The sequence below is a fragment of the Numenius arquata genome, chromosome 1, assembly GCF_964106895.1.
Source record: "Numenius arquata chromosome 1, bNumArq3.hap1.1, whole genome shotgun sequence".
NCBI lineage: Eukaryota > Metazoa > Chordata > Aves > Charadriiformes > Scolopacidae > Numenius > Numenius arquata.
The window spans coordinates 11,639,817-11,653,115 of record NC_133576.1 but is presented as its reverse complement, the minus strand read 5'-3'; the positions used below and the strand labels follow the sequence as shown (position 1 = coordinate 11,653,115).

The window sequence follows — 13,299 nt, the reverse complement described above, 5'->3', positions numbered from 1 at the left end:
GCGGGCAGAGCACCGCCCCCAACATGGCGAGGCGGCGGCCGCCACTCCCAAGATGGCGCCGGGCCTCGCACCACGGGTAGGCTGTTGCCATGGGGACGGCGGGGGCCGCGGTGTCGCCGGGCGGTGGCACGCCGGGCCCGGGCCTCCCTGGCCCTCCCCGTCCCCGCCGGCAGGGGCCAGCCGGGAGCCGCCTGGCGAGAACGGCAGGGCCGGTGCCGCTCGTAGCGGGAGACCGGGGGGTGTCACCCCTGGGTGGCCCCGCCAGGTCTGCAGCGATGGCGGCTGTGAAAGTCCCTGCTGGGAACCGTCGCAGGCCGGCGGCCCTGGCGGGCATGAGACACCCGGGAACTACTTTCTTTTTTGCCTTACCAGTATTTAAGTCATAATTTTCATAATAATCTTCACACATCCGTGAGTACCAGCGCAGTTCTCTCCTCCCCACGTGCGTGTCTGTCTCACCTCGTCCCTTTTAAAATCGAGGAGTCTCCCTGTCCTGCCTCCTTACAAACGCTCAAAAACCACAGAGGTATCATGAAAGAATGTCCTGATATGTTATTAAAATCCCATTATTTTAAAATTAATCTTGTGGTTTCAGGGTCCCCATTTGCTACTGTTTGTGTGGCTTGCACTGATAATTTTTTTTTGTTTTTATTTTTACTTTGGAGATGAGGTAGAAAGGACTCTCCGACACTGTCAGAGTGGTTTTCTAGAGGCTGGTTTCTTCTGCGTGGAGTCAATGAGCTGCTCTTTCAATACCCGTGGCTGGAGTTTGCTTCGGTGCAACAGATAGAGAGAGTTCAGAGGTGAGCACCAGAGGAAGACCCAGCATCTGGGCTTCTGATTCCCATGTCTGCTGTCCTTACTCCTCAGAGTAGTCCTGTCATGCCAGTGGCAAGCGTGGTGTGGAAAGGAGACCTAGAGGAGCAGTTATGTGGGAAGCCTGGAGAAGCCACACCGGTATCCAGATTCGTGGTTATGAATTGGAGACAGGACATTAAAACCAAACAGCAGGTCCGTGAGGAGCCTTACATTACCGCTGCTTTGTAGGACGGTCACCACGAGCAGGATTTCTCCATCTGAGCCTTGAGGAAATCAAGCCCACAGAAAGTCTGCTGGGAAATGCATCAGCTAAGGTCTGTTACACAACCACATCCACCTAAGTGGGAGCGCAGTCAGCATGCAGAAGAAAGCAAGCTGACAGCAGTTAGCCTTAAATCCTTCTAGACGGAAGCTTCTCGCTGAGGACTCAAACTGCAAGCGCCTTTTTAATGCCATAGGTTTTGCATCCTTGTGAACCTTTTTTTGTTACCCATGTTATGAACCGGTTACACTTCCCTTTGCAATTTAAACTGGAAGCCAGACCAAATAACTCCTTACTGGCTTCGTCTGAAACATCTGAATAGACTCTTGCTCATCAAATGTCTGGCCCAGCTTGAAAACTGCCCCACTCCTCTGTTTAATAGTAGCTCTCATGCAACAAGTAGATTTTGATCTGCAAAACGGGAATTGTAACTAAATCCAGATTTTTATTCTAATCTCTTACCATTAACTGAGCTATGACTTGCATTCAGTACTGAAATCTGATGCAGCATAGACAAGGGGCGTCATATCTTCTGGTAGTCTTCTTTGATTCCAATGTTGTCCATGTGACACCATTGAAGACTATGGAGCAATGCAGAAATCTTGGTGCAGCCACTTTTTTTCTGCCCATTATAAGGTTCAGGTCTGTTCTATGGCGAAAGGAGACAGAGCACTCACTTTTCCTCCCATAGATAAGGCTACTCTCCCTTAGCTCTTAGCAGCACACCTGTGCAAAACATCCCCACCCAACACATCACCAGACCGAGCTTTTCCTTCTTGTATCCAGAGACCCCAACGCTTTACTTCCTCCTTGAGCCTTTTTGTCCAAAGGGATCTCTGCCACGTAGCTGCAAGTTTTCCCCTGCATAGGCCAGACTTTGCAAGTTTCTGAGCAGATGTAAAACGTCAAATTTCATTAGAAAGAGCTATGGTAAAGCTATCTCCTCATGTGGGACATGTAACCTTACCCTACCTCCTGTTTGAGATAAGAGAGCCTGAAAGCCCTGATTATCTGTCACTGGGAGGACTGTTGTAGCCCAGCTCTGTACCAGACAGCTGTTGGTAAAACTGTTGCAAAAACTATCTGCAAGGGCCTCTTGGATCCTTGCAGGATGCTGTCTGGCCACGGAGGAGGTGAGGCTGGCAGTCGCCCTGGACTTGATAGGGTGAGACTGAAAACTGGTGGGAAGGGAGACGGTTATCCCCTTCCCGCAGGAGAGGCGGATGGAGCAGCTATCACACTGCAGAAGGGATGGACCACTGCAGAGATCCTGCTGGGGATGCTACTCCTGTGCTCTACTGGCACTACCCTCACCAGTGCTAGCAGGGAGCATGCCCCAGTTGTCAGCCTCACACTGGGAGATGGGCACCAGGACAGTGGCTTTCAGAGCTGTAGAGTTTCCATGTGGTGCTGGTGGCCCACTGAGCAGACCCAGATGTCTCTTTGCAGTTGAGATGACCCAAGGCTTCTGAGAGTGACAGTCCACCACAGCTTAAAGTTTGCTCTCATCCTGCCTCACCTCCTGTGCTTGCCCTAGTGCCTGTGTGATTGCACAGCGGCCCGGCTGGCAAGCTGCTCCAGCCAAAGGCAAATCCCCTCACTGGATGGATTAATCTTAAATTGCGTAAACCTGACCCAAGGGAAAGGATGTGACTGTGTATCTGAGGATTACAAGTCTCTTACAGCTTTCATTTAGATTATTTTAAGCTACCTAACTACATTATCTGGGCAAAACCTCCTTTTCCAGTTGCTCTTGCCAGCATTCTAGCTACCAGCTGGAAATAAAATGTCTACTGAAAAAGCACTAAAGAATGCAGACAACTTTTCAATAACAGCCCCTGTAATCTAGCAGGAGAAAAAAGTATACTGAAAAGGAAGACAGGTGGAAATTAAAACCAGATCAAACCGTGTATGGACCCTTAATTATGAAAGCAGGTAACAATTGCAGCAAACCACCATGGGGAAACACTGAATTACCCATCTTTTGAGAAATCTGAAGAAAGTCTGCAGGCAAGGGCACGTTATTGAAGGGGCTATGAGTTTTAGGGTGGGATTATATTATCCAGGGATTATATGAGTGCTAAAAGGTGGTTAATCATCTCTGTTAGCCTTAAAATCTGTGAATTTGCTGGGGCAAACAGTACCGCCTGCAACTAAACCCAGTGGCAGAGTCTGGAGGCAGGGCTCGCAGATGCAGACTGCCAGGGGGTTTGTCCAGTCGTGGTGTGAGTGCTACACTCCTCCGCACCGGTTCCTAGAGCCTTGGATGATGAGGGAACGTGAAAAAGGTGTGATTTCAAAGTGAAAACCTGTAGTGGGGGCAAGTACAAAATCCACGGGGCAGAGCCCACAGGCAGTTTGGCACCTAAGAGCTTTGCATGACTGCAGCTGCACTCCCTAAACAGCCTCGCTGTTTCTCTGTACCCCCCTTTGCTGTGTTTGCCACCTGCAGCCTGGGGCGGTGTGTCCTGAGTTTGCTCACAACTCTGAAATTAGAGTAAATATTTTTTGCAGTCTGATTTGCAAACTCTCATTCTCCCCTGACTTCCACCTCTCCCCATCAGCCATTGTCTTCTGAACGACCAAAATTTTTGACAGTTCATTCTCCCCCGGGTTCCAGGAAACCGTGTGACTAATTAAGCAGTTGGGGCGAGCTCAGGTGCAAGGAAAAAACCAAGTCAGATGACGAGCTGCTGCCCACTCGGTCCAGCGAGTGCATTCCATCTCAGCATGTGTCTACCCTGCTACTTCGTAACGGAAAAGAAAATGCTGGGCTTTCCCGGGCTGCCTACTCTGGAGCCTCACAGCACAAAACCGGATCGGCAAAACTGAGTCTCCAGCTGCTGAAGCAAAAGTGCTGGCGGCCCCAGCAGAGGTGTAACCACCTCTTCACTACTGGAAGAATTTGGCCTGTGTGCTTTGTCACGCATTCAAGTGGCTCTGTTCCTTCATGCTTTTAAGCAGTTTTGGGCATATACATCAGGGGGTTTGTGAGAAGAAGAGTCTGCAGGCCACAGCCTGAGTTGCCAGAGGTGGCACGCAGCAGAGGGGTGGAAGGACACCTTCAAAAGAGCATTCGTGACAGACAGCTACTCTGGTTTTCTGTGTCCTTCTCAAGAGCTTGGAGCTCCTACGTTGCATGGGTCCTGCTGGTAAAGCAGCCTGGTGGCATTTCTTGCCTCTTGGAGAAGGAAGGTCTCTTGGCTTTTGTTGAGCTCAGAAGCTGGTGGGAGCTGGGAAGCCCTACACAGTAGCATCTCATCCCTTGGAGCAGGAACTTTCCAGCTGTCACTGTGCTTGTAGCAGGCAATTTAACCTCAGATTTTTGAAAGTCTGCTGTTCCCTGCATTATTACAATCCACATGTCTAAACTGGACTTCATTATCCATGTGTTGGGAGGAAGGGTTGCTGCATCTCCCTGCAGGAAACCTCAAAGAGTCGTAAAGGCAGCCAGCAACAGAGAAAGGGGCTTGCTCTTGATATTGTGCAGGAGGATTTCACCATGGCGTTGCGTGGGTGGGATGTTCCTACGTGTCTCCACACTGTTGGCATCTGCAGACACGTAGTTACTCCACATCAGACAAAAGAAGAGTTTCCCAACTGCAGGTTTGATGCTCAATTACAGAATGGAGCATGACAGCTACTACTACCGTGTATTAATAACTCTGCTTCACTTTATGGCTTTAACAGCTGTAGCAACCAAGATTTATAATGACACGTTCAGCAATGCATCACGTAAGGAAACTAATCTGACAGTGCCAGGTCACTGAACTGACTTACAAGTTTCTAAGTGCATTTCTTCTGCCAAATTTGCTGCCCTGTTTACTGGATTAAAACGAACAAGTTGCACTGTGTTCATAAAACTCCATACTTGCCTCTGTTTTGGCAGCTCCCAGACTCTTTTTCCCCCTATCACACTGCCGAACCAGGAGCCATTTGGTCCTTCTTCCTTCCCCATCCTCTCTTTGAAAACCCTTTGGAACAGGTCCTGCAGTGTGTATCCCAAAAGGGGGTACACCGCAGGGCAGGAGAGGAGGGGCTGTAGCTGGGAGGAGGCGCTGGGGACATGGGTAGAGATGAGGGATGGAGTGGCTGTGGGAGAAGGGCGAGATGGTGGTTGTTCTAGAGCAGAGGGGGACTGTGGCTGCCACCACTCACTGCCTCTTGACAGGAATTTGTATCCCAGTCGCTCTCAGAAAAAGCACAGCTTGCAAAGATTGGGATCATTCATTACTCCTCCCCAGACTTGGAGTTACAGTTGACAGGAGGAAAGTCAGTCCTAAATAAACATTAAAAGGTTAAGACTGTACCCTGGAGCTGGGTCTGGGCCTGTGTCAGAGCCACCTCAGCAGCCACAGCACCTGAGCAGTAACCCATGGTTTTGAATCTCGTCTCGCCAGCAGGCTGTGTGCTTCCATGTTTTCCATCCCTGCAGCACAGTAGTCCACCGCACAGACACAGGTGGATGGATAGCAGAAGGCTGGCTCTCATCAGGGGTAAATGGGCTTGTTCTCCTCAAAGATGCATTCCTCATTATTCCTGCAATTTACCCAGGAGTCTGGTCCAGCAGGCTTTAAATGGCGTTTCAAAATCACGTCCCACGGACCCCTTCTGTGGGATCAATGAAAAGCGGTTAAAAAAAAAAAAAAAAAAGACTGTATTGTCAGGAGGTCTAAATTCACTGCAGAGAGTGCTGCACTTCTGCTGACAAATACTCAAGGTCTGCAAATAAGAGGAAGCAGAAAACATCTCAGGTATACCCAATCTTTAAGATATAGTTGAGATACCTCTTTGTTTTGGCAAACATTTTTGTGAAATTAATGTGAACCTTTTATTAATACTTTAACATCTGTACTGTGTGTGCTGCAGTTTATCTTTGCCTTTATTAGGCAAAGGACCTAATGAATATTACAAATAAAGAATATTTTTCAACATGTAATTTAATTGCTGTTTGCCCATGGAATAACAGAAAAGATACTGTACAAAATAATGTTATTGTTAAAAGACAATAATATTTGAGGCAGAAAAATTGCTGAAGAAATATTTATAAGGGGGAGACCATTCATTATTTTAACCTCTGAGTGAGATATTTCCTTACGTGTGGTTATGCCTCCATCATTTCTGCTACTACGTCTTTTTGAGTTCTCTATTTTTCTTCTTGCTTTAGAAACACAGGAGAAAAAGGTTGAGAGAGATCTACATCCTCATGTCCAACGCCAGACCATGACAGACAGTCATATTACGCATTTTCTTTTCTAGCTCTGTCTTGAAACAAGTTATATTCCCCTCCCTCCCTCCTGCGATGTTCTGAATTCATGATTATCTCATTGGACAAAAAGATGGAAACTTCCCTTGAATCTGATTCTTGTGTCAATATTATCCTTTAATTTAAACAGCTCTTTTTGTTTCCTGTTATTTATCCCAATGGTGTGCTATCGGAGAAAAACAAATAAACAAATAAACCAACCCACCCATATTCCTGCTCAGCTTTGGCTTTGTTGGTGGAACAAGGCAAGCCTGTTTGTATTTCCTCGGCAAAGAGGAGCTTTTCAGTTTCTTCTGACAAGGTCGGCTCTTCTCCGTGTGTGTGCAGGTTTTAATTCATCTTTCTTGACTGTGTGTGACCAAACAGTGTAACAGATGTGTTGTGGGTTTTTTTCCCCAATGCTTTGTAAATACTTTTTTAGCTCTACTAGAAATATGTCAACTGGCCTGTCCTAGGAGAAGTTCTGCCTTTTTTCCCCCTCTACTGAGTCCTGATTATCCTACAAAAGTTGAACACCCCACCTCCTTTCTCTCCTCTTTTGCTGAAACATTGAAGCAGCAGAAATTGTAGCATTTATCCCTGCAGCTCAGGATTTTGCCGGCTGTACTATCAAACACCAGCCGATTTTTATTACTCTGTATCTCCAGGTTATTCATTGCTTCCTGTCTTAATAGTTCTGTCCTCCTCCATGTCCCCAGTGCCTCCCACAGCCCATCAGCTGTCCTTCTCAGTAGGGGGCCGTTTCAACATTTTTGCCCAGTCCTGGTGAGCACATCTGTGCAGTTTTGGTGTGAACTCCTTAGTTTGGCTTGTTTCCAACGTGGTGACGTAGTAAACTCTTTAGCGAATCCTGGAAATGGGGACTGACCTGCTGGAGAGCAGCTCTGAGGAGAAAGACCTGGGAGTCCTGGTGGACAACAGGATGACCATGAGCCAGCAATGTGCTCTTGTGGCCGAGAAGGCCAATGGCATCCTGGCGTGCATCAGGAAGAGTGTGACCAGCAGGTCTAGGGAGGTTATCCTGCCCCTCTACTGTGCACTGGTGAGGCCCCATCTGGAGTACTGTGTCCAGTTCTGGGCTCCCCAGTTCAAGAAGGACAGGCAACTGCTGGAGAGGGTTACAGCGGAGGGCTACAAAGATGATTAGGGGCCTAGAACACCTCTCTTACGAGGAGAGGCTGAGCGGCTTGGGTCTTTTTAGTCTAGAGAAGAGAAGGCTGAGGCAGGATCTGATCAATGCTTATAAATACTTAAAGGGAGGGTGTCAAGAGGATGGGACCAGTCTTTTTTCAGTGGTGCCCAGGGATAGAACAAGAGGAAATGGGCAAAAACTTGAATATAGGAAGTTCCATCTAAACATGAGGAGGAACTTCTTTACTTTGAGGGTGGCAGAGCACTGGAACAGGCTGCCCAGGGGGTGGTGGAGTCTCCTTCTCTGAAGACATTCAAAACATGCCTGGACACATTCCTGTGCAACCTGCTCTGGGTGGACCTGCTTTGACGGGGGAGGGAGGGGGGTTGGACTAGATGATCTCCAGAGGTCCCTTCCAACCTCATGTGATTCTGTGAAATCATGGATCTATGCTGACAGTTGGTCCGGCTGAGGCAAGGCACCTTTGGGAAAGCCATACCTGCTTCCCTGCCTTCCGTTATTCCCTCGCAATCTTTAGGCCGTTGCTTTCCCGTGTGCAGTCCTACATGTACGGGGGGGAGGGAAGGACGGACGGAAAGCGATCGCTGGGCTCCCCCCGCCGCCACCTGTGAGGGGGAGGCTGCGGGGCGAGCCCCGGGAGGCGGCGAGGGGTGAGGGCTCGGTGGCGCGGGCTGCCCTCCCCGCCCCCCCCGGTCTCTCCCCCACCCCGATCCCCGCCGGGTTCCCGGGCCGAGCGCCCGGTGGCCCGAACGGCGGCCAAACCCGCCCCCGCTCCCCCGCGGCGGGGGGGCTGAGGCGGCGTCTCCCGGCGTAGACTGGACACTGGTAAGGGGTGTCCCAGTCCATACTGGAAAGGGATAGTGTCTCCCAGTGTGGACCGGGAAGGGCTTACAATTCCTAGTCCCTATGGGGACTAGGTCCCTAGACCCACTGGGGCTGTGGGCTCCCAGTATGAACTGGGGAGCTCCCAATACGGCCTGGGAAGGGGCTGCGGTCTCCATTGTGGTGTGGGAAGGAGAGGTCCCCGGAGGCCTGGGTCCCCCAGTTTGGGCGGGGGTAGGAGGGGCCGGTACTGGCATCTTCCCAGTGCCCCCAGATCCCTCCCAGTATTCCCGGTTTCAGTCCGAACGCTGCCTGCATTGGCTGAGGCTCGCTCTCAGTTCTTCCCCCATCCCTCCCAGTTACCCCAGTCCCCTTCCACTGTCTCCCATATCTTCCCAGTATCCCCAGTTTCGACCCCGTCGCCGCTCTTCGCTCCCGGCGGGGGCGGCCGCTAATAGCGCCGCCGCCTCGCGCCCCGCCCGCCGGTTACCTCACGGTAACGGTGAAGGGGGGGGGGAGGGGGGGAGGAGAGGGGGCGGGGCCAGCGGCGCGGCCATAAAGGACGGGAGCGGGGCTTGAGGGGGGGCGCGCGCGCGAGGCTGGCGCCGTTGGTCGGGGTTGCGCGGGCGCGGCTGAGGTGAGCGGCGGGGACCGGGGTAGGGGGGGGGGAAGGCAGGCAGGCTCGCTCGGGGTTCGGTTCCGGTCCGGGAGGGATCGCTTACAGGAGGAATATCCTCGAGACAAGCCCTTGGTAACGCTTTTTTTTTGGTAGTTGTTGTTCTTTAAAACGGTTTAACGGCAATTTCCGCGGGTCCCGAGCCTGCGGCGCGGCGCGTGCGTTTGCCCCTTACGGCGCCGGTAAAGGGCGCTCCGCTCTCCTCTCAAGAGGGGAAAAAGTCTCGTTGAAGGAAGGCGAGCCTCCCCACTGGGGCTGGGAGGGGACTCGTGGCCCTGCGGGGTCACAGGGGTGCTACAGGTAGGGTCCCCTGAACCTCTTCAGGTGTCGTGTCAGGTTTTATGCCTGGGAGGGAAATCTCCTGCTGCCGGAGTGTTGTGCTTCATCGTGAGGAAGGTGAAGGGAAGCGTGTTGTCCTCTCTCCTTCTGCCTCTGACCTCGAGGTTCGCAGCCAAGTGAAGTGACAAGACTCTTTCCTCTTGGTATTTAAAATAGGTAGTGCCTGTCTCTTTTTCTTCCCAGGCAAGTCCGCATCTTCAGGCATAAGACCTTGTGATGGAGAATGTTGGCAGTGATACAAGAGGCATGCCAACTGCTAGTATCCCAAGTACATTAAAGTGGCTAGGATCCTGTTGTCCCTAATATAAGTCTTGCAGAGTAGGCAAACACGTGAGTGACTTGCGGGTGGGAGGCTTCATAGGTTGATAGCCTGGGCATTAAACTCTCTGCCACACCGGAAATGAAATACTTCATTAACTCCCCACAAGGGCAGCAATGCGTGTTGTTCTCCCAGATGAGACTCGCCAAGCAGAACCAAGTATGTGTGGGGTGGGAAGCATTGCTCCCAGTCCTTTCTGGTGGCTGGGTGGGCTGCACATGTTGTCTTAGCTGCTGAGAAGGCTACAAATGGGAAAGAGGAGAGGGAATGCTTTCAGAGGTAGTAGCTGAAGGCTCTTGCACCTTACGCTAGAAGTTATGGAACATTCTTGTGTCTTTTAGTGATCTGAAGGATTTAATGGAAATACAGTGGCTTTAAGATGAAAAGGTACTTGAATGTGTTTGAAGTGCCTGAGGTCAGCTGCTGGCAGGCTTGATACCTCTGGGTTTATGCTGGTGTTGCAGCCTTAAGGACTGAGTTTGAAGAACCCTTTGATTTGTCCTGGGCTAATCATCTTGCGAATCACAGGCTTGTTTTTTGCCTGCTGGAGCTGATGTGACCCACAGCAGCAGAGCTTGTAATGCAGCAGCTTGTGCTTAAGGGCAGAAGTTGCTTCCCCAGGAGCACTTTTACCTTACTGTATATTTGATCTAGGATTTGACTGTCCTCTGTAGAGGAGGTGACAAGTCAAATGGAGTAAAAGCTGGAAGAGGACAGGCATGAAATGACATGAAATCAGCTGCTTTTTGAATCTTAATTAAAAAATGTTCCATGCACTATGTTGATGCATATTAGGAAACTGTATGGCTGGATTTAAATGATTCTTGGTAGGCAAGAGTTAATTACCTTAAGTCTGCCTAGTCTGACCTTGGCAGCTGCAGTCTTCACAAATACTCGGGGCAGAAGAAGGTGAGTCCTCAATTAGTCTGTAGCTGTCAGGAAGCACCTGGCCACAATAGAAACCTGGAACACTTAAAAAGAGAAAAGTGTATTAATACCACTTGGAGTTGCATGACTGTAGGACATATGTAAGTATCTGCATACTTCAAAACACAAGCCGCTTAAGCACAAGAGAATGATCTGGTCAACTGTGACAAGATTCTTTACAAAGTGCAGAGGTTCAAATGAGGCTGTGAGCAAGTCTGGTCAGTGAGGTTCTTAAGTCCTTAGTGTTAAAGCTTAATGCTAACGTGATGTGTGCCTTAATCTCGTCTCAGTGTAAGCCAGCTCTTATGATCTTGTTTGTCCTCCACAAATCAGCAAAAGGTTGGGAAAAGCATGACTATTTCCAAAAAGGTAGTTTGACTATGCAGTGTGTCTGAAGAGTAAAGAGCTGCTTATGAAGATGGGAGCACAAATTGAATAGGTGTGTTATCTGACTGTAGCTGAAATTCTGTCCAGGATGCTGAAGTGCTGTAGCTTTTTGCAGGAGCAAGGTGTTTTTGGCCCTTAACCTATGAGTAATAGATGCTGGATGGTTAAGAAAGGAAAGACATGAAAAGAAAAATTTTGTGTGTCTGGCATAATTAATGTACTTTCTGTGGGTTGGATTTCTAAGCCCTGAAACTAACACCTGAGTCTTCCACTGGTGTGCTAGTTGGAGAGAGCAGTTTGAGCTTTATGTATAATGAAACAAGTTCAAAGCTTAGATTTCAGAAGTGCTTTGCACTTATGGTTCTTCTGGCTTCATCTGGTGTTGCAAATGATCTTAAATTTAGCTAAAGCTTATGTGTCGTCTTCATTGATAATTTCTCTTTGACACAAACAGCTTTGCTGAAAAACTTAGCTCTACCTCACCAAAAAAACATTTTGTCTGAACCAACAAAGGAGCTGAGTATCACTTCAGGTGAAAGGCTTGCTGATAATCATTAGTACATAGAATTATTATAATATATTATATATAATATATATTATAATAATATATATTATTATAACAGAATTATTTCTTCCTGATTTCTGTCTGTATGTGTAAACACAAAAGCAAAGCATAGGATATCTAAGAAGCATAAGCAGAAAGTTTGACTTGTGTTTTTTTTTTTTTTTTTAATTCCGTCTCCCTGCAGTTTCTTTGGAGAAGAAAAGCCTTAAGATGGCAGGCAAGGGAAGTAACACAGACTGCATGTCATGCAGTGTACTGAACTGGGAGCAGGTCAGCCGTCTGCATGAGGTTCTTACAGAGGTGGTTCCGATCCATGGACGAGGTAACTTCCCGACGCTGAAGATAACTCTGAAGGACATTGTTCAGACTGTTCGGAGTAGGCTGAGTGAAGCAGGCATTGTGGTACATGATGTCCGTCTGAATGGCTCTGCAGCTGGTCATGTCCTGGTAAAGGATAATGGGCTGGGATGCAAAGACCTGGATCTCATTTTTCAAGTTTCTCTTCCAAGTGAGGCAGAGTTTCAGTTAGTTCGAGATGTGGTGTTGCGATCCCTCTTGAATTTCTTGCCAGAAGGAGTAAGCAAGCTAAAAATCAGTCCAGTAACGCTGAAGGAAGCCTACATCCAGAAGCTAGTCAAAGTGTACACGGAGTCTGACCGCTGGAGCTTGATATCACTTTCCAACAAACATGGCAGGAATGTGGAGCTGAAGTTTGTAGACTGTATAAGGCGACAGTTTGAGTTTAGTGTGGACTCTTTCCAAATCATACTGGACTCCCTGCTCTTTTACTATGACTACTCAGAAACCCCCATGTCGGAGCACTTCCATCCAACTGTGATCGGGGAGAGCATGTATGGAGACTTTGAAGCAGCTTTTGATCACCTCCAGAACAAGCTGATAGCTACCAAAAATCCTGAAGAGATCCGAGGTGGTGGGCTTCTAAAGTATAGTAACCTCTTAGTACGAGACTTCAGGCCCATGGATAAGGATGAGATCAAAACATTAGAGCGCTACATGTGCTCCCGATTCTTCATAGACTTCCCAGATATCCTGGATCAGCAGCGCAAACTAGAGACCTACCTCCAGAACCACTTCTCCAAAGAAGAAAGGAGCAAATATGACTACCTCATGATTCTGCGCAGGGTGGTGAATGAGAGCACAGTCTGTCTCATGGGACATGAGCGAAGACAGACTCTCAACTTGATTTCTCTGTTAGCACTCAAAGTGCTGGCAGAACAAAACATCATCCCTAATGCCACTACTGTTACTTGTTACTACCAGCCAGCACCTTATGTTAGTGATGTAAACTTCAGCAACTACTATCTTGCGAACGCTCCTGTGCCGTACAGCCAGTCCTACCCCACTTGGTTGCCTTGCAATTGACTGTTTCACTTGAGCGCGGAGGCTACTGAAGGCCAAGATGCCGAGTGTATATAGACAAGAAATAACTGTCAGTTGGAGGTTTTCTAATGGAAACATGACTGCATTGGACTGTCCATTTCCTGGTGTACAGTAGGAATATGCAACCAGGTGACCTGCTATGAACCTTTCAGTATACCCCTACAAATACCAAGAAGCCTTATTATCTCTTCATTAGGAAAAGAGAACCAGCAGCCAAATGTTCAGAGGAGTAATTACAAAACTCTGTACTAGTTCTGGAAGTGGCTATTGACATTTGATCTAAGTGGAGTATTTGGTAAACTGGGTTAGTTAATAGAGGAAAGACTGTAAAATGTCTTGAGCAGGGCAGAAACCACTCCTGGG

At 48.7% G+C, this 13,299-nt stretch overlaps 1 protein-coding gene across 1 annotated transcript; it reads left to right on the top strand.

Annotated features, from left to right (window-relative positions):
• Positions 1–11,745: 11,745 nt before the first annotated feature.
• On the top strand, positions 11,746–12,918 carry TENT5C (terminal nucleotidyltransferase 5C). The gene has a single exon (XM_074153924.1). The coding sequence runs from the start codon at positions 11,746–11,748 to the stop codon at positions 12,916–12,918; it is 1,173 nt and encodes a 390-aa protein (XP_074010025.1).
• The last annotated feature ends 381 nt before the right edge of the window (positions 12,919–13,299 follow it).